At 52.9% G+C, this 24,645-nt stretch overlaps 1 protein-coding gene across 1 annotated transcript in view; it reads left to right on the top strand.

The window, feature by feature from the left end:
• The window catches only part of cux1a (cut-like homeobox 1a), a 176,941-nt gene that overhangs the window by 22,998 nt on the left and 129,298 nt on the right, over positions 1-24,645 (top strand). Inside the window, exons 2-3 of the mRNA XM_061247663.1 lie at positions 23,971-24,081; positions 24,267-24,350. Of these exons, the coding sequence (XP_061103647.1) occupies positions 23,971-24,081; positions 24,267-24,350 (195 nt within the window). The remainder of the gene's footprint in view (positions 1-23,970; positions 24,082-24,266; positions 24,351-24,645) is intronic.

Genomic DNA, 24,645 nt, shown 5'->3' with positions numbered 1-24,645 from the left:
CCCCAGGTGTATAAACTGCTGTTTCACAGGGAGGGGTAGTGAGGGGGTGGCGTGGGGCAGGCCCAACGGCAGAGCTCTGCCAGAGAGGGACAGGTTTGTGGTCTTGGCATTTTTTGGAGCGGCCTTGGCGGGCCCGTCTCTGCAGGCTGCAGTACGCCGGCGCTGTAATTGGCGTTTGTCCGTCGTATTAAAAAAAAAAAAGACACTTCTTTCGGAGGCCGGTGTTTACTCCCGGTTCCCGTCGGGTCCGTTCCCGCGCGGGGCCTGCGTGCGCTCGTTTCATGTGCAAATGAGCGCGTCTGCTTTGCATTACTGACGACCCAAAATAGTGCGCGTCCGTCCTCCAGACCCTACCCGTTCCTGCGGATTCCACGTATGTAAATTGAGCCTTTGATTTTTTTTCGCGCGGTTAAAAAATGCACGTAACTCCACAGAAACCTGCTACTCTAAAAAACAAAACCCAGCTCGTTGTGGAGTTTTTGTGGAGGTTGGACATACTTCCTAGAACTATGAAGGGAACAGCAATTTGAGTGACTGTATATTGGATTTACAAAAAAGAGGACTGAATGCTGGGCGTTATGAACATAATACTTGGTTATATGGTTATTTTTTATATGGTCTATGGAACAAGCTAAACCTGACCAGACATTTTAGGAATTTCGAAATGCCAATGGATATTTTTAGTCCCGAAAACAAGAAATGTCCAGGAAGAAGAGGAAGTCTGGTCAGCGTATAGAAAAGGTCTTTCTCCTTCATATTGGTATTTTTCCGTGTGGAAGGATGTCTCTTGTTTTCTCAAAATACTCCCTGTCTAGTCTCAGAGGTGTTATATTCACGATGTTTGTGTGTGTTTATGTGGTGGGGGGACAGTCAGGAATGCTTGTTCATTCTGAGGGTGTCTGTGTCCCGTTCACCCACTTCCAATTCGGGGGGGGGTGGGGCTCTGACAGGACTGGAAAACCTGAAGTCCCTAAGCAGTCGCCATGGCAGCATTCTTTGTTTACTATACAGCATTAAAAAACTAATACTGACCAGAAAAAAAGCAAAGCCAAGGCAGAAAAGAGCGATTACGTGAACGTTGCGTTCATCTAAACCATTACAAGCCCTCGTTAAAAATGTGTGCTTTTTTATTGTATCTTTGGGGCATAATCGGATGGTTGAGATTTATTGTTAATCCAGGAACGTTACTTACGGAGCAGTGTGTACTGTGTTTTACCTCTGTTGCACATTAGAGGGATTATTCAGCGCAGATGGATCCAGGAACATCCATTATGTTTAATGTTAAAGTGCTCGGGAATATCTCCATGACACCATTCTCGTAGGGAGGAGGAATTCAGCTGGAACTGTAAAAAGAGGGGGGGGGGGGTCCGAAAGGGGGGATGAATTCTGTGTCATCCATTAAAGACATAAAGGAAAGGGGGTGGAGGGAGGGAATGGGCAAATTTACATTGGAGAAGTGACACGGTTCTTTGGTGTGTAGCCGACCGGGAAGATTTTTTTTCTGTCTTGCACGTCGTCTCGGATGGTTCCATCTTTGGGGAAAACTCACTTGGGGGAATTTTGGGTTAGGCACAGAGGCTCCTGCTCTGTATTATTTTATATCCAACTGTAGCTGTAAGATGGCTGCCCATAAAGCCCTCTGTCTGCCCCCCCCCCCCCCCCAAAGTGCTACCCACAATCCCCTCTGCACTCACCCGTGTGTGAAATGAGGGCAACACCTCAGGCCCCTCAGGAGCTCAAACGTGGGGGTGTCAAACCGAGGCCCGGCGGTCGCTCCCTGTTTCCCCCTCTGTCATCACATTTCAGAACAGGGCCCCAAGCGTCACCCCCAAACGCGAATCGCCCGGTCCGGAATATTCTCTTCTTCCGCGGCCTCTCCTGGGGCCCTCTCGCCTGCTCCCCTCTCACTCACATGGGGGGGGGCGGGGGCGGGGGAGGGGGGGGGGGGGGGGGGGCGGAGGGGACCCGACTCGCAATTATCAAAGCATCAGCCCTCAAGGTGAGCCCTCCATTTCACTCTTGCGTTTGATCGGCCCAGGGTCTCAGGTACAACGGAAATAAAAGGATAATTCAGGCAGGAGATTGGATGTGGGGGGGGGGTCTGATTAATCCACGATTAGCTCCCCCGTGCCCTTCCTCAGAAGACAGGAGGGGGAGAGCCGAGCGGCACGTAAACGAACGCGGACGTTTCGGGCGAACTCCGGCCTCGGTGCGTCCTGCCGTGGACGAGCACGGCGGCGGCTTGCGGAGCGGGGCGGGGGAAGGAGCGGTGTGGCGGTTACGCTCCGAGCGGGAGGAGGCTACGCTCCGGCAGGATGCGACATCCGGCTCCCGACGCCCGGGCGGCCGCCCTTCCCTTTTCCCCGAGCGCCGGAGCTTGGCACAGGCGGGCCGCGTGACGCACTTGCGTCTTTCGCTGAGTAATCCGGCTGACAGCGGGAGGGCCGCGTGCCCCCGTGAGGCGTTGTAGTGAAAGGGGGGGGGGTTAGGGGCGGGCCCTGGAAGGAGGAACGCGATCGCGGAGAGACGGGGCGAACTGGGAAAACCGCAAGCCAGACGAGCTTATTCTCCTCCGCTCCGACACCATGTTTCCATGTCCCAACCAGTTTTCGCTGGAGCCCGTCCAACACCGAGGAGGAACAATCCCCCCCCCCCTCCCTCCGGCCCCCCGTGCACCTTCCATTCATCCCGCTTGGCTCCGCGTCTCTTTTATTAAGAGCGACGGCTGTTGAAATCTCCAGCCCACATTTTAAAGGGAAAACAAGCTCTGAAAAATAAACAAATTAACCCAGACCCCCCCCCCCCCCCCCACCCTACTCCAGCCTCCCCAGAGCGAGATACTACTTGGAGGATTCCAACTCTGCAGTGAATGCTGCCAGCTCCGTGCCTGTCTCTGCCTGGGAGAGATTGCGATCGCAGTCCTCTCGTAGGCTCCACTTCCTGTTCCTCCTCCAATCGGCTTGCGGATATCGTGGACAAACCTGGGGGGGGGGGGGGGGGGTCTTTTTCCTTTTTCCTCTTGCTGTCTTGTTTCTTCTTCTTCCACCGTTTTGATCACGTGGAGTTTATTCGGCGGGTTTGTTGCTCGCCTTGTCGCTCGGCGTTCCCGTCCGCTTTTTCGCGACATCGTTCCGTGTCAGCGACCCTGCAGGCATGCGCAGGGAGGGAGCGCTCCCTGAGCTTCCAGCACACAGCCGGGGTGAGAGAGGGAGAGAGAGAGAGAGAGAGAGAGAGAGCAGCACAGACAGCCGGGGTGAGAGAGAGAGAGGGAGAGGGAGAGCAGCACAGACAGCCGGGGTGAGAGAGGGAGGGAGAGAGAGAGAGGGAGAGAGAGCAGCACAGACAGCCGGGGTGAGAGAGAGAGAGGGAGAGGGAGAGGGAGAGAGAGCAGCACAGACAGCCAGGGTGAGAGAGAGAGAGGGAGAGGGAGAGAGAGGGAGAGAGAACAGCACAGACAGCCGGGGTGAGAGAGGGAGAGGGAGAGAGAGAGAGAGGGAGAGGGAGAGAGAGCAGCACAGACAGCCGGGGTGAGAGAGGGAGAGAGAGCAGCACAGTCAGCCAGGGTGAGAGAGGGTGGGAGAGAGAGCAGCACAGACAGCCAGGGTGAGAGAGAGAGAGGGAGAGGGAGAGGGAGAGGGAGAGGGAGAGAGAGAGAGAGAGAGCAGCACAGACAGCCGGGGTGAGAGAGGGAGAGGGAGGGAGGGAGGGAGGGAGGGAGGGAGAGAGAGAGAGAGAGAGAGAGAGAGAGAGAGAGAGGGAGAGAGAGCAGCACAGACAGCCGGGGTGAGAGAGGGAGAGAGAGCAGCACAGTCAGCCAGGGTGAGAGAGGGTGGGAGAGAGTGAGTGAGAGAGCAGCACAGTCGCTCCAACACGTCGTTTGAATAAATAAGTAACGCAAATTAAATGGCGAGGGGTGTGCGGTGGTGGTGGTGTGGGGGGGGGGTTAAATTGGCTTTACTGTTATTCTGTTCACAATAAATACTTAAAACCCTCTGTAGCGCAGTCTGGAGTCTCCAGCACATTTCATGCATTATTAAGTTAATGAGCTGCGATGCACCTGTGTTCCTGCGCACGGCAAAAAGACAAAAGGCCCAGGCTTCCTCTCACTGACTCCTCCAATGGAGATAAGCGTTACAATTACCTCCTTTAATTTAAACATAAATGTGTCGGAGGATGCAGCCACTGCGTTTATGATGGGTAGGCTTCCAGTGGCTTCTTAAGGAGTTCAGAAGGTTCTCTTATGTTTCACTTCCTTTAATATACCAATGATAGTGCCTTTTTTAGTTTTTTCCAGGGTTACCATTCACGTCTGATCAAACCGCCCCGTGTATCCAAAAACCTTAATTAGTTTTGATCGTTGAAAAATGCCGAAATGCGAAACGTTGAAAGTCTAGACCAATCTGTATTTTGAGAGGAAGAATCAAATTTGAAATATGGTTTAAAAAAATAATAAAAAAGTGCAGATTTCAGCCTGCGGCAGAGGGTGGCTGCTAAAATTAGAAGCTCCATCCCTGAATCAGCAAGTGGTCGAACGTTTCCACGCTACAATTTGAATATTTTTGCTGATTAATGTTTTTTTTTTTCTTCCTCCACTCCATTGAGGTGCATTTTTCCCATCACTCTGCACATTTGGGCCTCGGCTCAGGTTGTGCTAAATCATCCCTGAGTGTGGTGATTGCACTGTGGGGTAATTTGTGCCGGGATGGCTGCGGACTCACAGAGCTGCAGGAGGAGCTGGTACTTGCGGAGGAGATTCTTAATCAGAGGAGGAGGCAGGAAATGGCCCAGAGAAACGTGTACATGCACACTCGCGGATACGCGGGTTGTTCTCCTTCTTACTCCCAGCCCAGGAGTGCCGTTTCTGGGGTGGCAGGATGAAGCACGGTGCCAGGGTAGAAAGCCAAAATACCGCTCTTAAAAGCAGAGGTTAAAAAACGAAGGGCCTCGCGCTGGTTTATTGTGCATTTTGTGAAGATTGAGTGGGCAGGAGGCACTGCGGCAGCCATCTTCTGCATTCGCCTCACCAAGCGGAGCAGCCGCAGAGAGAATGGGAGGAGCATGGAGACCGTGCCAGGCCTGGGAGAACGGCCCAATTCCCACACTGTCCAACCGGCTCCCAACCCCGGTCCTGGATGGCTGCTGGGAATGGTAGTTTTTTGTTGTTACACGGTGCTTAATTGATCAATTAAAATGGGTGACATCATAGTTCCCTCTCCCTTAGCTCATGGGGTCCTAATTCGGTAGCTGGTTCTAAGTTGGTACTGAAGACCGGCAGACCCAGTTGTTGGTGAGGGGCACTTGGCCTTGGAAACAAAGACTGGCAGGCCAAGTTGTTAGATGGCCAAGTACCCCTATCTGGATGCAAAGACCAGATGTCCTAAGCAAGTGCGGGGCAGGACCGTTTTCTTTCTTGATGCACTGGTCCCATCTCGGTGCAAAAGAGCAAGGATCTCCCTTCCCATACTGGAAGGACTGAGCACACGGCCCAGTTAACGAGGGAACAGCTGGCAGCTTGCTGGCCGAATAATCGGCTGTCCCATGCCAAGGAGGGCTCCAAATTAACCCCATTGCTAATGATGCCTGTGTCACCCGGCGGAGCTTTGTCATCCGTTCTTCACCGCAGCTGAAGCGCACCGCCAGTGACAACCGGGTGGCCTGCAGGCGTCAAATCGATTCGGAGGGAAGCAAACAAACAAGCAACAAAAGAAAACCCCACAAAATGTGGATAATCTATATTTCTCTTTTCAGAAATGCTGTGGCTTCTTTGCCAAGATTTACCCGAGGTGAGCCGTTGCAGTCTGATCCGTTTCACGTTCTCAAGGCCTTGTGGGAATGCCGCTCTGTCTGGTGGTGTTTTCATAGGTTTGTTAACCAAATTCCAGATTGGGATTGAGCGAGGGACTGTGTAGTGCGGGTTGTAATGGTGACGGGAAGGGATTCGCCGTCTGCGGTTTTTCCGCTTTGTGTTCAGCAGCAGGTAATGGGATGAGCCTCCGTTGACCTCTGCTTCAACCGAGGCTTCGGTTACACCAGCGGAGACCTGCTGTGTGTGCGTTAGCGCAACGCACGACGGAGCCGCGGGTGTCCGTTTCTGGAGGGGAAAGGGGATCGGTCGACTCCTTGCTTCGCGTTCATTGCCTCCTGTAAAAACTGGGGGGGGGGGGCACGTCGTGTCGTCGTTTCCTTGGCTGAGCTTCCCGAGCTCCAGGCTGGTGCAAGGGGGGTCACTCAAAATCGGACCACGTTAAACCCAAAAAAGGCACGGTGTGCAGAGAAGTTAATACAAACCCTCTGCATTATTTATCTGCTTTGAAGGCACCCTCATCCAAGTAGTTCAGTGTGAGCACCTTGCTGGAGGATAGAGCTGTGGCCTCTCGTGGGGTTTTATTTTAGCCCCCAGGCCTCTTCTGCTCACTCCTGTGAACTCTGTATCTTCTCTGCCAACCTACTGACTCTGCGCTGAAGGCAAGGATAATGCCATTGACCAGGGGGGGTCAACTCCAGCTTTCGAGAGCCACAGTGTCTGCTGGATTTAGTTTTTTTTTTATTGAAGTGGGTGATTGGGTAAAGAGTCCACAGACGATGTTCTCAGGTGCTTCGGTTGGAAGGAAACCGCAAATACCTGCAGATGCTGTGGCCCTCCAGGACTGCAGTTTGACACGCCTGGCGTAGACCTATAGAGGCCTACAGAGGAGAGCACCTTCAGCCCGTTAGGATTCCTGCTGAAGACCGGCCGCTGTAAGGTGCTTTTCGGTTCTGATTTGTAGCCATTTGTTCACATCAAGCAGCTGCCGTGCTCCGCGGCCTCGCCTTGTGAAGTTCCTGGGAAGCTAAAATGGAGGCAGATGAAAATGAAGATGAAATGCCTGCTGGTAAAAGGGAGTCGGTGTCGCCACAGTTACACCAGGGTATTTTGTCTTGTTTTTTGTTTTTTTTTTTCTTCTTCCCCTTTTTAAAATTTCTTTTTGAATCCCTCTCCCACTTTCATCCCGTTGGCCTTCGATCAAGCTTATAAATCGCAGGGCAGGGAGACAGGGCCCCGGCGACGGGGAGAAGGGGGGAGAGAGAGAGAGAGAGAGAGAGAGAGAGAGAGAGAGAGAGAGAGAGAGAGAGAGAGAGGGAGAGAGAGAGGCCGTCTCGCAGATAAGCCGAGGGGCCGTTCAGTCAGCGGCCGTCACGGCTCTGCCGGGGCTCACCTAGCCGCTCTGCCGCGTCTCCGCTGCGTGTCAGGAGGAGCGGGGGTGGGAGGTGCTCCATTTTATTTTTTCGTTCCCTTTCTTTTTTTTTTTTTTCGCGCTCCCCTTTTCTTTCCCCATCAGGTTTATCTGATGGCGGTCTTCCCGGGCCTAATCCATCTCCGCCGCGGAGCGCTCTCTCCTGGCTTCCACACAGCCGCCGGCTCGGGGTCCCGAGATAAGGGCCCGTCTCGGCCCGTCAGCCGGAATAACACCGCACCTCAGACAGGGGGGGGGGGGGGCGAGAGAGGGGCCTCTTCACCGTGTTAATCCTCACCCCCCCAACCCCCTCCAGCACGCCGCCGGAATAATTAGCCTGTCTCACGGCCGTTTAAAACCTTTAAATCGCCATGGTTTTTCAATACGTATGAATAATATTGCACATTTCTTTTTAAAGATATCTGTTGCAGGAAGGCCATTTTTTTTGGACGTGCTCCTCGGTTGCATTCGCTTGGATGACCGTTATTATTGGTACGCCCTCTTACTGAAAATGATTATTGTTGTCCTCTGTAACTGAAAATTACTATTTTTATCCATCATAACTGACAATCACTATGTTTATGCCTTGCGACGTGCGACGGATCTGCATTGACCCGTGCGCTTGATCGGAGGCCTTCATTTCGTACACTCCCGGTCACTACGACCCGCCGACGTCCCCCCCATCCCCCGGGCCGTATCCCGCGCGAAGCCGTGTCTGTAATCCATCAACCGGCGCGATTTCGCGATACTCTTCCTCTCCCGCACGTTTGTGCGCGTCGCCACCCGAAGATCTCCGCCAGGGCTGAATTAATGGCGGGGGAAAAGGTATTAATTCACAGGTGAGCGCGGTGATTTTTCATCCTGTTACCCCCGTGTGCAGAGATCCACTCGGTGCTTAACATCTAGCGCTTATCGTGCGCGGAGCAGATTCACTATCCCGCCGACCCTATCTCCCATCTGCAATATCCTCACGGGCTCTGGCCCTGCAAAGCCCCGCTAAATTCTTCCAGGGCTTTTATTGTTGAATTGCCCTCCCGCTCTCTCCGTCTTTTTAGTGGCGAATCAATTTCGGAATCGGGTGCGGAATGGAACGACTCCTCCATTTTTATCTATATTTTTTTTTCTCTCTGGCGTGTCGCGAGATGGCCTCCGTGCCGCTGAATTCTACACTTCACCGGTTCTGCTTATTTGTCTATCCTCCGCCGTCTCTCCCTCGCCGCAGTTGTGGGGTGCGGGGGTGTGGGGGGGCGGGGGGGGGAACGTTGACCTCGCTCTCCTGTACGCGGCCCCCGGAGGGAAATTGGGCCCATCGTAGTCACCGCACACCCCTGCCGCACGGAAGGTCACCCGGCGACGGAGCTCCGCTCGCGAGAGCCAGACCGAAACACGACGGTTTACATAAAATACCTGAGGTCTGTCGGTAAACAAAAGAAAACAAAATGAAAACATATAAGCCATCGCCGGTGAAGAAAAAAGATATTTGTTGTTGAAAACAATGGTTGGCTGGAATCCGGTGTTTGGCAAACGTTTGGTCTGCGAACCCTGTCAGTTGTGTTCTGTGTGAAATGTGTGTGGAAAGAAAGGGGCGGGGGGGGGGGGGGGGGGGGTTAGAGACTGCATTGGGCTGGTGTCAGCCATTTCCTCCTCGTAACACGTTTATTATCTTTGTGTGTGTGTGTGTGTGTGTGCGCGTGCACTCTTGTTTCTGTGTCAACATGCACAAAGGAAGACTTACCTGCCACAAAACAACAGCCTCTGAGAGATAAGAGAGCCTGATAGCTGTGTGAGGCGATGCAGCCTCTCGATTCCACAGAAACGAGAGCTGCCGGCACCTACTGGATACGCTTTCACCGCGTCTGGTAACGCTCACCCACACACACACGCACACACGCACACTCTCACACACGCGCACACGCGCACACACGCACACACGCACACACGCACACACTCTCTCTCACACACACACACACACACACACACACACACACACACATGAACACACACACGCGCACACACACACACTCTCACACGCGCACACTCGCACACGCACACATTCACGCACACACACACACACACACTCACACACGCACACATTCACGCACACACACACACACACACTCACACACGCACACATTCACACACACACACACACACACACACACACACACACGCGCACACATTCACACACACACAGACGTGCACACACGCGCGCACACGCACACACACATACACACTCTCAGCCTCTCAGGCTTTACAGTAGAGTACAGTTTGGAAGTGGGCGCGCCGTGTGAACGCTCGCGAAACGAAACCAAACAAAGGAGCCGTTTGACAGGAACGGTGCTGCAGAGGAAATCGGACCCCGACCGCAGACCGCAATGTGTTCGTCTCGGATCGTACGGTTGTACAGGATGCCACCAACCCCCCCACCGCCCTTCGGAACAAAGCGTAACCCCCCCCCCCCACCCCCCCACCCCCGCCCCCAGAAACAGGCCGCCGGCGTCTGAAGCGACAGCGAGCGGAGGAGGCGTCCGTGCGCACAGGGTCTGAGCCCACGCGTGTGCGTGTAGCGTGCCCTGCGTCACGTGCGCCGCTCACGGCTGTGAGAAACACGCAGCCCGGGGCGCGCCAGGCAGGTCCGGGGCACAAACCGGGTCACGCAACACGTCTGCGTCTCGCCTCTACAATCCAGGGCTTGTTGTCTCCACCCAAACATCCCCCCCCCCCCCCACCCATCCCCCTTTGAAAACAGGCAGCCTCTGTCCATTCACTGTAAGCTATGCTATGCTAATATTCAATTATAATTCTGATTCATAATTAATGCGGCGAATACATTAGCCTCGCCGTCGAGCGGTAAACAAGTTCCTCCCTGTGTCGAAATGCAAATACGGGGAAGGATTAGTTAGCCCTGGCCCAAATCAGATACCGTTGCGATATTCCCAGGCCATAATACCGGGCCTGTTCGCCCCTTCACCTCGCTCTGAATTCACGCTTTTGTGAGAGGTCGCTGCAGCCCACGCAGGCGGGCCCGCCCTGCACATAGTAATACCATTCTGTCACGCACGCAGGTGAACTTTGTGAACGCGTCTTGTTTCCAGGGGTCTCTCTGCGAGTTCGTTCAGCGGTCGTATATGTGAGCGGCGAGACCCGCGTTGCCGTCGACGTTTCGGAACCGTTCGAACCGTTCGAAAACCGTTCGAAAGCCCCCGGTCCTGTGATGATTCCAGGTACGGTGCCCGTGAATACCGGAGACACATCCGCACCGGTTTTTGGCCCAGGGCCCGACTGGCCCGAAGCCACGTGTGACACCCACACGCCAGGCCCTCTCGTTTGCTCTCACCCATGGCCGAAAAAGCTCTGGCGTCTGAAGAGACCTTATTAAAAAAAAACTGTGAGAGACGGTGCACGGTTCACTCTCCTTCCCCGTGGAAAGCCTTTCCCTGCGCTTGGCGCATTATTATATTTTTTACTCCCTTCTTTTGTGAGAGGGACGCTCTGTGCTGCCCGTGGACGAGCGTACACAATGAAATAATTGGCAGATAATTTCACGAGGCAGTTTAAAAAATGAAGGTCAAGGAGAATGGCTCTGTGTTTGCCTGCGAAGCGTCGGGTCCGACCGCCTGTCCTTGTCGCGTCCTTGTCTTTTGTCTCTAGAATGCTTAACTCCCCGTTTTTTCCAGAGGGGTTGCGAAATCTCCGAGAACAAGAGGAGGAGGAGGCGGTTCAGTTGCAGTCCGGTATCTGTGAAAGAGACGCCTCAGACAGGCGCTCTCTTCCCCTCGCAAACCGTGGGCCACGTCTGCTTACACAACAAACTGCAGACAGGATGCAAACCAGTTGTGCAACACTTGTACAGGCGAGATATTCGCCACCGCCACCTGCGTTATCCATTGATCTGAGAGCGGTTTCCCATGATGCTTTGCCACTCGCTCCGGACCTTAAAGGCGCAATAGGTAATTTCGGACTAGAGAGAAATGGCAACGGTCAAGAGAGGAATAGCAGCAACAAACACCTTCACACCACAACACTCTTTATCCCTCCCCCTTCTCTGTGAACGCGCTGACGTTGAAATGCCATTGGCTGTGGCTGTGGCAACGCCATTGGTTTGTGGCAAACCAATTTTCTAACAATGAGCTTGAGTTATTATACAGCTGTACATGTTTTGGTGCAGAGTGTCGGGCCGTCAACTGTATATTTTGAAACTCGAATGGAGGGACTGTAAGGACTATAATTGCAGGCAGAGGGTGAGTCAACATGTCAGTGAGCCTTTTTCAATGATAGGTAGGGATTTGCAATGGTCTCGTAACAATGTTTTAACACAAAAATCTTACCTGTTGTCCCTTTAAGACTTCCAAGAATGCCTCCTCTCTGGTGGTGTTGAGAGGTCGCCTCCCCTATTTAGTCTAGAGTTTGCATTAGAGAAATTCCACCCGCGGTGCGGGCCAAAGGGAACAGCGTATCGAGGCTAACCGTGCCCTCTGCCTCGGTGCAGCCAAAACACGACTTTGACCTCCTGTCACACTGACGTCTTTGTTTTCCTTTTATCCAAAATAATCGGTTTTATCTCCACTTCGGTTGGAACGACCTTGTTGATTTTTTTTCTTTTTTTTTAAAGATTAGCCGACTGTGTCCACAAACATGGCTGAAAAAACTGCTGCAGTGTCAATATCGTAGTGCGTGCGCTAGCATTATCTGCCTAGTTAATGCTGTTGGGTAGACTGAGAGGGGCCATGGCTAATGCTGGGGGTAAATGCTATTGCATAGCATATGGAAACTGATGGATAAAATGCTGCGTATACCCATTACCCGAGACTGGGAGTAATTTGCCAGTTTTGTTCTCTCTGGGGAAAAACCCTTAAACATTGACTAGAAAAGTGACTTCTGCTGGGTATTGATGCTTTTTTTTATTGCTTTGCATTATTGGTCTTCTGATGCGGTTCTTGACGTCGGAAATTAAGCGGGGAATTATTCCGTGTTTTGTGCGTTTTGTCACCGGGGTTCCAGCTGCCTCCTTCAGGAGAGATTTGCTCCTCCGTTGTTTCCGTATTGATTTTGTAATCGGCTTCAGTTAGCCTCCTGACAGGAATTTAAGGCTGTCTCGGCCCGGTCATACGTTCCAAGAAAAGCTCCGTGACAGGTGATGGCACTTTAGCAAAGAACATTAGTCTAAAAATATATGTACATGTCAGGCAGGAGGGTATTGGAACATTGGTCGGTGAGTGTGCTGTCACATAAAAATCCCATGTCTTGTTTTTCAGGGGGTTCGGCGCTATGGAAAAATCACTTGGAAGACAGAGCTTTATTATGAAGGGAATCAATCTTGGAACAATTACATCACGTGTCAAAAGTAGTTTTTATCACCCCCCTCTCCCCTTTAGAGTAAACACTGTCATCTGTCTGTTCTCCTGCTGTACGGTTTAGGCCTGTGTTCCCATTCAGGATTATGGATGTGGGGGTAGGGGGGGGGGGGGGCCCTGGCTCTAGCCTGTGCACCCATGTCGAGGTCATTAAGAGCCCCACGGCATTGTGGGAAGGCGTGCCCGTCTCGATGGAGGTGCGAGCCGGCTGCCTCGGCGTGCGCGTTCGGTGGTGCTTTGGAGCGCGAAAACGTGCCCGCTGTCATTTGTGAAAGGAGCGCTTCTCCCTGTCCCTCCCTGAGAGAGAGAGAGAGGAAGCTACCTGTCAGTCCTCTCTTCCTGTGCCGTTGAGCCGTGTTTTTGGGCTGCGCCCCTCTTCCGCCATCAGAACTGGAACCGAGATCAATGAACCGCAGCGGCGATAAGCTGGCAGCCTTCCCGTGCCTGGCCCCATCTCGCTCATGCCAGTGCCCCCTGTCAGTTTGGGGAGATTGAAGGGTATCAAATCTACCAAAAAAAACACAAGGGTAAATGGATATTTCTTTTCGCGTAAACGACAACGTCTCCTCGTGTGTTTGCCGGCGCTATGTTGTATTTATCTTTGATCTGCCCTGAGATTAGCTTGATGGAATATGTGCAGATAGCCCTCTGCGCTTGTAAAAGGGTTCTTTTAGCTTGCTGCATTCCATGTCTGCTGGTGATGTCAGCATTGTGCTCGTCTCCCATTGGCTGCGGTTTAACTGCCCATTTTGCCCAAGCGAGTACAGTAACTGAACCTTGGCTGAGCAAGTAGGCTTTGCTAAGGCTACTACTTACAAGTACTAAGTGCAAATCCTGATGCAGCTTTTCAGTTAGAGGTGTCGAGTTGATGCTCAGAAGATGGCCCCAACATGCCTGATTGATAAATGCTTGGTACGTCAAACAAAACGCCTTCTTGTCTAATCCCACTCCCTCCCCCCTCCCTGCATCTGATATTCCGGCTTTTTTTGGCTCTCCGTGAATGTGTCTGGAACAACCAGCGTCTGTGTGTGAAACCCGAGTTTGCGGCCCGTGATGGACTGTAATTATAGAGCTCGTTCTCACCCACCCCCTCCTGTCGTGTCGTCCTTTTCTGTCAGATCCCTCCGTAGACGCTGGGATCGGGCCCCGTCTCCGGCTACGCTCCCCTCCGCGCGAGCCGTATAATTTCTTTAATTAGTCACCGCAAAGCTCGGAAAGTATCCGCGGAATGTGGATATCGACGGGGGCGGAGGTTAGGGTTAGCGGCGGGTGCCGTTACAAAATTGTAAATGTAGATGAGCGGAGAACGACGCCCTCGTGTTTCCAAAACATTCCCGCCGTCTTGCAGCCTTGGCACGTCTCTAACCCCTCATTTAGGGTGGAGGGACAATGGGGCGGGGGGGGGGGATGGGGATCCTCATGCCCAATCCAGTCATTGCAAGAACCAGCCTGGTTGGTTAAACCCAGTTTGGGCCTGCAGCCTGACTGGAGTTGGGGTGTTGCCGTCGACTTGTTAAACAGTTATGCGCCCCGCCTCCTGCCTTGTGACCCGAGGATGCCTTATGGGTATTGTAGTTCTAATTTCAGTGCCTTTGCAGAATGCGAGCTTTAGATTGGGCATGGTCCTCTGAGGAACCCTGATGACTGCTGAGCTTGAGAAGTTAATTGTGCCCATTCCAGGTACCGGTGTTTATATCATTAAAGCCAGCCTAAACGGCAGCCCTGCTGTCTGGTGGTTTTACGGACGACGCAGCCTCCACTCCCGCATCGAAACTGGAGAGGAGAGGACGCCGAGGCAAATCGCTGTTTTCCCGTTTCATAATAAATCAGAAAAGAAGGCGAGATTGCAAATCTTGTCGGGAAGAAAGCGAATCAGTCCCCAGTCATTACGGCTGGAAACGCTTTTGATTCCGCGGCCCCCTCTGGATTGATCGCTGCCGCTTTGGACCGGAGCTGAGGCAATTTGAAAGGGCTGTTTAATTCCGACTAATAAAGCCCCTGTCCTAAAGAGACTTTTCTGCTCCAGCCATAATCACCAAATCCTCCACGACTGAAGTGCACTCCATAAAGCTTGTGATTAAAGACTGATTATAGCGAATGCATAATGCTCGCATGTAAACAACTGTCACGCTATGCGGATGGAATACAGAAACGGGAAAATGTGAACGCACGATAGGCCTTCAAAAACATTAGAAAAAAGATAGTTTATCTGTCACTCAAGTTAAGATTTTTGCGCATCACTTCCATGTAGAAAGGGTGGTGGAGTGAGTGCATTTAGGCAGCTGTTCCAGTCCCGTTCTGTCACAGTTGAGAGGCAGTGTAACTCCAGGCCTGACCCAGTGTGGAGTGACTGAGACCAGGCTGTCTGCCGGCCTAGCTGGGGGGGGGGGGCCTTTTCCTGAAACACAATCCCCTCTTCCCTTGGTAATTGGACCTTTTTTCCCCCCACTTGAGGTGCATAACACGTTAATGTGGCGGGTTTCCGACCTCTTCAGCGCTCGCTGGAACTGCCCTGAGTGTGAAAGTTCAGGTGTGGACGTTTGAGAGCGGGGGGGAAACCCAGGCTTTGTGCTCTTTCTTTCGAGACGGGGAAATTGGAGCCGCTCTTTGCGGTGGCCGGACCCCCTACATTAGGCTGTTTGTTTGTTCAGGTTGTCTGAGCACCGGGTTGTCTCGGCGTCCTCGTGCTCCTCTGCTGTTAAGCTGAAGCGCTAAATGCTGCGGTTTGGGTTTCGGTGGGAGGGAAAGCGGCGGGGTGGGGTGGGGTGCGGTGCGGTGGGGGGAGCAGGGCGTGGCGTGGCGGAATCCTCCTGGGCTAAACTTTTATATCGAAAATTGTACGTCCTCGTTCCCTCCACAGGAAGCGTTACGCCAGCTATAACCAAAAACCCAGGGCCACCCACGACGGCTGCCCTTGCCCTGTCTGACCACAGCCGCTGAAGGCCTTGTGTTTGGAAATTTAGTGCCGTGCTATACTAATATCCGTCAGGCCCTGTACTTGAAATTGAATGGCCACATTGCATACAAATTTGAATGGGGGAGAGAAGCATACAGAATCTGCTTTAGATGTACCAGGTACATTTACGGCTGCAGTTTTACAACCATTTAAAAGACTTAAGTCTACCAAAAACTGTCTTCATTTATTAAAATAAACATGACTTTAAATAAACATAATTACAGAATTTTAATTAGAAGACTTGCCTGTAGAGCCGTGAATCAGTACACAACCACTAGAGCCTGTTCAAGTGTTATTTTAGCATATTTTGCTGTATGAAATACAATGAGATTTCATTACGCTCAGAGAATCGTAGCATATTTTTGGTTATGCCTTCTACTGTTTCTTCTCATTTGTTCGGAAACAATTCAAAGGACAAAAAAACCAAGGAAATATAAATAACACTTGAGTATTTCTGCGTGACTGAACCAAAAAAAGAAGTTCCCTACTTCCCTTTCGCGGCGAGAATAGTGGTCTTTTGGAAGTGACTATGTTACCATTAACTGTACTGTGGGACGACCAGGGTCACGTACTCCCATCGGAAGGCCTGCTGTCCTGAAGATCCCTCGGTCACGTGACGCGTCTGGGCCCCGGTACTAACCAATGGCCGTTGAGCGTGAAAATGTGGAGCTGGCCTGAGGCGGTGGACTTTGTCAGCGCTCCGTGCTTTCAGCCGAGCGAGCGAGACGGACCGGCCGGGCGCGGGAAACGGCGGGAACGTGACGCCTCGCCGCGAGACTTTTCACCCCTGTGAAACCGCAGCGCTTCAAACGCACCCGCGGCAGCTCCAGTGTAAATCACCCAGAGCAAGAGACGTACTTTGAGCCCCGTCAAAGGCACTATTTAGAGAATAAAATGGCCGCCTTTAATAAAGACGGGGGAAGGTGCGCTCGTTAATTCCGCTGTCCCACCTCTCCGGTGGCTACCCGTTTTTTTTACATGCTAATTTAGGCTTTGTGCCTCCTCCTTTACTGCTTCACTTCAGCACACACGGTGTTCTGTCCTGGACTCACCAGTGTGGGTTCGTCATGCTCGTGTGGGTTAAATTCTTGTTAGCAAAGCGTACTTGTTTTACTGAACTCCGCAGGGACTGCTTCATCCTTGAGTTTGTCAATTTATCGAGGGATTTCTGTTCCGACCAAGACTGGCAGTTATAAATTATTAATATGCTGAGTGCACTACCGGGAACCTTGTGCGCTTAACCAGAATGAAAGGGCTTTTTTTTCTGTCTTTAGTCAACACACAATATTGCTCCTGTCGTGTAATAATTTCGGTAATTAATATCCGCACGTATAATGGAGCTTGCGTGGTTCGGTTAAAATTAATCGGTAAGTTTTGCCTGAAGTTGGTCCGGCTGATGAAATCTGGCCCCACTCATTCAAGGAGTTCCATGAGAGCCAGCCGTCAGTTAAATGGCCGACTACACACCTCTGTTTGGCCAAATACTGAGGTATATGCTCATTTCATCATTTGAAACGCTCACACACACACACACTGGTGTACCCTCCCTACCCAGACCCCATGCCCTGTGGATCCCCTCCCCCACTCGACTCAGTTTGGCCTCTTTGGTCCGGTCTGGTGTTGCCCTTCCGGCGAGGAACGACCCCGGCAAAGGGGCATTTCCATCAGCCCGCGGAGCGACAGTTCCGGCTTTTTAACTTCATGTAGAAAGTGCACATAAAGAGAGGGATGAAAGAGGAAGAGTTTGGGGGGGTAGGCGTGGGTGAAACGGGGCCCTTGGCTGGCGGGGAGAAACGCGCTCTCCTCCCCGTCCCTCCCGCCCGTCTCTCCCCCCTCGCTCCCCGCTGACGTGTGATTCATCGCCCGTGTTAAGACATCACTCACAGTCCTGTCACTCTGACGGCGCTGAGACACCGGCGGCCTTATTAGCCAGCGATACAAGTGCAGGTTAAACTCGCGTTAAACTGCCACGCCAATTTAACATATTAAACCGCCAATCACGGGCCGGCGTTACGCACGTTACCGAGCGACTGCGGTCACGGACCAATGCCAAGGCTGGGAGTTTTCTGTACAGGAGGAATGGCAAGGTTAAATTCGCCGGGCCTTTGCCAAGCGTACGCTGTGAAGTGTTTATCGGACCGCATTGTTCTGCGAGTGAAATCTTAGGTAAACGGAGGAGAGGCATTTTGAAAGGAGGGGGCCTCTGTAGATAAGAGTTTTGTTACACTGGGGCCTGTACAAAATGGTAGCGTTATGATGGAAAAGACCTTGATAAAGGTTACAGTGTGACTGTTCAAATGAAAATAAATTTGCAAACACTTAATGCTAACAGCAGCTGTCGCACGAGCGGGGAGAGAACAGACATTTGTGTTTGCTGCTTGTCTGGAGTTCCTTTGAAGTGGTACACAAAGCTAGACTTCTGTCTCTCTCCCCCGATTGTTGTTTTTCCACTTCTCCTCGACACCTCGTGTATTTTACAGGAACCATATGCTCGGTATGCTGCGTGCTCTTGATACATAATACAATCGATGCCGGACCTGAATTGGCCTATTTATTATCCGAAAAGAACACTCCGATAAACTACGACTGAGCCTGGAAAAGTCCCACGCGGAATTTTTATTTTCATTTGGAAGAATTAATTAGACCGTCCTAACTTTAGATATGCAACTCAGCAAATGTGGCATTAGATTGTGATGCCAAATCAATTCTGTGCCACAGAAATAGCTTTGCGTAATTTTAGAAATTATTTACACCTCATTAACCAGAGAAAACATTTCTATTTTGCCCTGTGTTGTGATTGGCTGCGTCTGGCCCATGAGGAGAGGCGGTTTATGGGTTTTCTTGGTGCAGAGGTAAGCAAGATTGCAAACTGGTGCTTTTTTTTGTTGCTGAGTTTATGCACCTGAACTGAAGTGACTGCTGGCAGATGGGCCTCAGTTCAAGATGGCCGCCGTACAGTTAGCCTTTATCTTTGAGTAATGAAGTGTTGCGCTTTCTCGTGTCTTGCGTAACGCGGGTCTGGGTTGCGTAAGCCGCCGAGTAAATAAAGCGGAAAAAGTAGCACTTTCTGGGGTATTGATAAAGAGCGATGTGGTCGGGTCGAAGAAAAGCAGTTTCTCTGGCCCTGCTGATGCAGTCTAAATTCAACCCACACAAAACCAATAGCTTCTTTTTACAGCTGGAGTTACTTAAATCCGGTTATTTTTAAAATCAGATTTACTTACATTTTCAGCACCGTAACTCCTTTTGAGGCAAATTTGTATTTGCTCCCTGCCAAAAAAACATTTCTTACCCCCCTCCTACGCCCCCCCCTTTTTATTTTTTGTATTTTTTACCGTTGCCCCTATTGCCTATGACTGCGGGCAAGAACAGCTAATTTGTAAAGGCTTACGTTAGTCCACTCTGTAGCTTTCCCAAATTCCCCCGCTCAAAGCCAGTGGCTGTTTAGCAGAGATTGGACTTATTTTCACATACTTATTTAATTTGTTGGGTTTAAATTTTGTTGTTGTCTTGATACGTCTGCTTCTGTTGCTTTGCCTGAAAGCAATCCCAGAGTCAAAATGCAATTTAAAACAAAGTGTGCCTGCACTCTCATCCCAGGCCAAACTAGCTTTTTTGGGGAACGCTGTTCCTTTTCGCCTCCGCCGACGATTTCCCGCCTAACGGTTGCGTTATTGCTCCCCCCCCCCCCCCCCCCCCCCTCCCCCTCCCTCACCTAATGAGCCTGAAATTTAATTTGGAAAGGCGCGTAGTGTTCGTCGGAGGGTTTTGGGAGGGGGGGGGTGGGGAGCGGGGAGATGAGTCTGCAGTCAGCGGTCCGCTCCGGCTCCTCATTACCCCGCCGTTAGCGCGAAACCGCTGATGCGCTCCGTTTCCCCCCCCCCCCCCCCCCCCCTCCCCTCTCCCGCGCGGAGCCGGCTTACGGAGCAGCCCGGCGATACGCGGCTGATAGCATCTGGCACAGGCGCGCTCTCCAGGGAGCGCGGTAATCTGTTCCATCAGCGTTTACTACTGAACAAATTAACTAAGACAAGCACCGCTGCCTGAGCCAGCCAAATTCCTCCATTAGGAAAATTATAAAGCCATTATAGAGTACAATTCGGTCCTTTATACAAACCCCGGCTCCTTCGCGCAAAAAGCCGCGCGGCGGGCGGGTGAGGGGGGCGGGGGGGCGGGAACGGGAGGGAGGGAGGGGGAGGGCCCGTTCGGCCCCCGGGCCTGGCCTGCTCCGTCACACAGCTGGGGCCCGACTCCGACCAAAACACGGCCCACAGCAGGCAGGCAGGTCAGCCCTTTTCTCCCCTTTGCTTTTTGTGATTTTTCGGACGTCTCATCAGGGGCACAATTTATTTGTCCTGCTAACCTTTTGCTGTGTGAAAAAAAAAAAAATATATATACAAAAAAGAAAAGGGGGAAAAAAAATAAAAGAAGAAAAATAAAATAACCGTGAAAGCCTGTTTGAGGCAGGTTGTTATTTTTTAAACATGGGGCTGGCTGAATGTTTTGTCTGCGTCTGCAGTTTACCATAAACAAGCTGTAGCCTGCTCGGCTGTATTGATGGTTTGCTGACGGAAAGGACGTCTGCTGCACTCTAGCATTTTCTTGAGCTGTGAAGCTGTCTACAGTTATAGAAACCAGATATGTGGTATTTTATGGCTGTGATTTATATGGAAGCGGGCACTAAAATATAAACCCAGGGACTTTTGCCACAGGAGTAAAAGGGGGGCCTGCCGTGCGTTTTCAGGATCTGCCTGCAGGGTTGCAGACGCTGGGGTGGGCTGAATTTCGGCATTCCTGTTGATGGAAACGTAATTACCATAAATATTCCCATGGACCGGCTCCGGGGGAGGGGGGTCCCTGAGTTGCAGCGAATTAGGATTTTAGAAGCCTCCTACTAATCAATTTTAAGTGATTAGCCAAATCGTTTGCATAATGGGCGTAATAGCAGCATCTGCTAATCAGTCTCGAGAGTCTGACTTGACAGAAGCTTGGGGGAAAAAGGTTTTTTTTCTTTTTCTTTTTTCTTCTCCCCTCCTCCCCTTTTGGGAAAAAGAGCAAGAGAGTGTTCGAGAGAACTGGAGAGGGAAAGACGATGAAAGTTCAGTGATACGCGAGAGGGCGGACTGTTTCTCTAGCAGCTCCTCTCCGCTCCCAAACCCCCGCTCGCTCTGCATGGCTGGACCTTGGGCTGGCCCATCTGGACCGCCCTGACCGGCCCGCGGCTCCGTCTGCACGCTGATCTCAGATCAGTTCGGTCCGCCCCAGTCCCATTGCCCTTAATCCAGGGTCAGCTTTTGTGGGGAGCGAGAGGCTCTTGTGTCCGTGTTGCAGCCATAGCCGCCTCCTCTCGCTGCAAGGCCGGGGGGTGGGGGAGGGGGCGTCCCAGCAGCCTTTGCGAGGGTTTGTGTTTTCCGTCGACGGGCAGTGGGGCGAACGTAACGCCCTGTCTCTGCAGCGGGAGGTCAGATGAGGCCTCGGTACCGCTCTCTCTCTTCCTCTCTCTCCCTCTCTCTTGCTCTCTCCCTCTCTCTCGCTCTTCCTCTCTCCCCCCTCTCTCGCTCTCCCTCTCTCCATCTCCCCCCTCCTCCTTCTCCCTCTCCCCTTCTCCTCCTTCTCCCTTTTCACTCTCTCTCCTCCTTCTCTCTCTCTCTCTCTCTCTGGATTGGTGGGGCTGGCACTGGATGAGATGAGGCCTTGGTATCACTGTCTCTTTCCCACCTCTCTTTCTGTCTCTCACTCCCTCGCATGCCTGGAGTCCCAGAGCAGTACCTGACATGGTGGGTGTGACCCGTCCCTGGCTGAGTACGCTTTTCCACCAGGCCGAAGCTACTGACACGCAGTGTGGTTACTGACACACAGCGGTTACTGACACGCAGCGGTTACTGACACGCAGTGTGGTTACATCTGGCAAAGGGAACACCACCACCGTTCACTTGTGCGTCTTGTTGACTGTAATTTCAGTTTTATGAACGTTTAGCTTGTGACGGTGCAGTGGATGTTTAATCACAGGCAGTGTTATTTTAGCTTGGTTGGTTTTTTACACGGCCTCAGCAGAGAGCACTCCCACGGTGTGTTTTGTGTTACGGGGTGCCGGGTTAAGGGCTCTCCCACGGTGTGTTTTGTGTTACGGGGTGCCGGGTAAAGGGCTCTCCCACGGTGTGTTTTGTGTTACGGGGTGCCGGGTAAAGGGCTCTCCCACGGTGTGTTTTGTGTTACGGGGTGCCGGGTAAAGAGCTCTCCCACGGTGTGTTTTGTGTTACGGGGTGCCGGGTAAAGAGCTCTCCCACAGTGTGTTTTGTGTTACGGGGTGCCGGGTAAAGAGCTCTCCCACGGTGTGTTTTGTGTTACGGGGTGCCGGGTAAAGGGCTCTCCCACGGTGTGTTTTGTGTTACGGGGTGCCGGGTAAAGAGCTCTCCCACAGTGTGTTTTGTGTTACGGGGTGCCGGGTAAAGGGCTCTCCCACGGTGTGTTTTGTGTTACGGGGTGCCGGGTAAAGAGCTCTCCCACGGTGTGTTTTGTGTTACGGGGTGCCGGGTAAAGGGCTCTCCCACGGTGTGTTTTGTGTTACGGGGTGCCGGGTAAAGAGCTCTCCCACAGTGTGTTTTGTGTTACGGGGTGCCGGGTAAAGAGCTCTCCCACGGTGTGTTTTGTGTTACGGGGTGCCGGGTAAAGAGCTCTCCCACGGTGTGTTTTGTGTTACGGGGTGCCGGGTAAAGAGCTCTCCCACGGTGTGTTTTGTGTTACGGGGTGCCGGGTAAAGAGCTCTCCCACGGTGTGTTTTGTGTTACGGGGTGCCGGGTAAAGAGCTCTCCCACGGTGTGTTTTGTGTTACGGGGTGCCGGGTAAAGAGCTCTCCCACGGTGTGTTTTGTGTTACGGGGTGCCGGGTAAAGAGCTCTCCCACGGTGTGTTTTGTGTTACGGGGTGCCGGGTAAAGAGCTCTCCCACGGTGTGTTTTGTGTTACGGGGTGCCGGGTAAAGAGCTCTCCCACGGTGTGTTTTGTGTTACGGGGTGCCGGGTAAAGAGCTCTCCCACGGTGTGTTTTGTGTTACGGGGTGCCGGGTAAAGGGCTCTCCCACGGTGTGTTTTGTGTTACGGGGTGCCGGGTAAAGGGCTCTCCCACGGTGTGTTTTGTGTTACGGGGTGCCGGGTAAAGGGCTCTCCCACGGTGTGTTTTGTGTTACGGGGTGCCGGGTAAAGAGCTCTCCCACGGTGTGTTTTGTGTTACGGGGTGCCGGGTAAAGAGCTCTCCCACGGTGTGTTTTGTGTGACGGGGTGCCGGGTAAAGCACTGCGTCATGTGAACCCGTGCCAGGGCTGACGCTCCGGACACATCGGCGGTATTGGGTGTCTGACCCGTGCTAGCAGCTAGCTCGGCCCTGTGAAACACGGTGATAATTGGGCGTTCACCGGGAGGATGAAAGCCAGGGCGGGGTGTGGGAGCTGTGTCGGCGGTTAGCCCCCGCCCCCCAGCCTGCCCAGTCCCCCCCCGCTCCCCCTCCAGGCGGTCCTGTTCAAGGTTCCCGTCTGCGGAGCGGAGTCCTGGCCTAATTAACTCGACTCGCTTCCCGCATCTGGCTCCCAGATGTCAGCGGGCTCTGCGGAACGTCACGTCACGGAGCCCGGCCCCCAAAACCGCCACCGGGACCCGGAGCCAGCCCAACGTTCCCATTGTGGCTGGGGGCGGGGGGGGGGGAGAAGAGGCCCTGGTGTGCCCCTAGCCTCCCTCCCCGACCAGAACCAGCCCACCCATAGTGGCCCCTGCCCTCGCTGGGCCGGCTGTTCTAGACTCTTCCGCTCGCTCTGCTCTCTCTCGCCGCCTCGTCCCGCTCCCCCGGCCCCCGACTCACTTCTTCATCACGCTAATGGGCTGTGCAAAAGGCCGATTGATTCGGACGAGGAGCGACTTCGTCAGCGATGTCCTTTTCTTCCTCGCGCCCCTCCGAGGGCTTTGACTGACGCGGGGAGTTTCACGGGGTGAAGAACGGCTGCGTCTCCGCTCGAGTGGGCTGGCTGTGTTTTCTGCTTCTTGTGCTGCCCGTGGAGAGGGGAAGGTGCTCCGTGAGGGAGCAGGAGAGCTTCTCCCAGGGAGAGATCTGGGCTAAGCTGGTGTTCAGTTGAGGGGCTGTCGCAATGCATTGGAGAATACATCTCAGCTCCTGGCTCGCAAAGAGATCCTCTCTCTTATTCTCTTACCCTCTCTCTCTCTCTCTCCTTCTATCGCTCTCGGTCTCTCTCTCTCTCTCTCTCTCTCTCTCTCCCTCCATCATGCTCTCACGCTGATGCCATGGTGCCCTGGTTTGCCTTGCCAAGCTAGCTGTGGGGTTGCTGGGGTGGGGTGGGGTGGGGGGGGATTCCTTGTTTGTCTGTTTATGTAAATTACGTGCCCCCCACCCCCCACCCCTGCAGACTCATGTGTGCTCACTCTGTTGTCTCTTCCTCCCCAGAGGGAACTCGACGCCACCGCCACAGTACTGGCTAACCGACAGGATGAGAGCGAGCAGTCCAGGAAAAAGCTCATTGACCAGAGCCGAGAGTTCAAGAAAAACACACCCGAGGTGAGTCTCCTCATCCCGGCTGGGATCGGAGGGGGGAGGAGGGGGGGCGGGGGGCGGTATGTGTCGGCAGAGTGGGTGACGTGCTTCCGGAGGTCCGTCACGCTCACGCAGGTTAGAGTGGGACACTAGCAGACATTTGTGGACATGCCGAATCAATGCCTCCCATTGTCGTCCGCTGTCCCCAGGGGGATTGTTGGGAAGCGGTGCCCAGCCAAGCGGAGGAGACAGTGTCTTGTCCTTCCCCCTCCCCCACTGGCGTTTGTGTGACGGTACGGCCTGTTTATTTACATGTGTACCCCCGCTCCCCTTCTTTATTCTCTCCCGTGTTTGTCTTCCGCTCGACCGGCTTTACACAAATCTGCTTGTTTCAGTGCCTCTTCTCACAGCCCTCTACACCACCCCCCCCGTCCCAAAACCCCCATCCCCCACCCTCAACCCCAACCCCATCCCCCCACTCTACATTTTTTGATGTCACAATTTAATCGCTCTGTGATTGGACTGATGAGGTCAGTTCAGTTCACTGGGTCTTGGTGTAACGGCTACTCTGGTCTGATTGACATTTTA

The sequence above is a fragment of the Conger conger genome, chromosome 7, assembly GCF_963514075.1.
Source record: "Conger conger chromosome 7, fConCon1.1, whole genome shotgun sequence".
NCBI lineage: Eukaryota > Metazoa > Chordata > Actinopteri > Anguilliformes > Congridae > Conger > Conger conger.
This window is presented reverse-complemented; position numbering and strand designations above follow the sequence as displayed.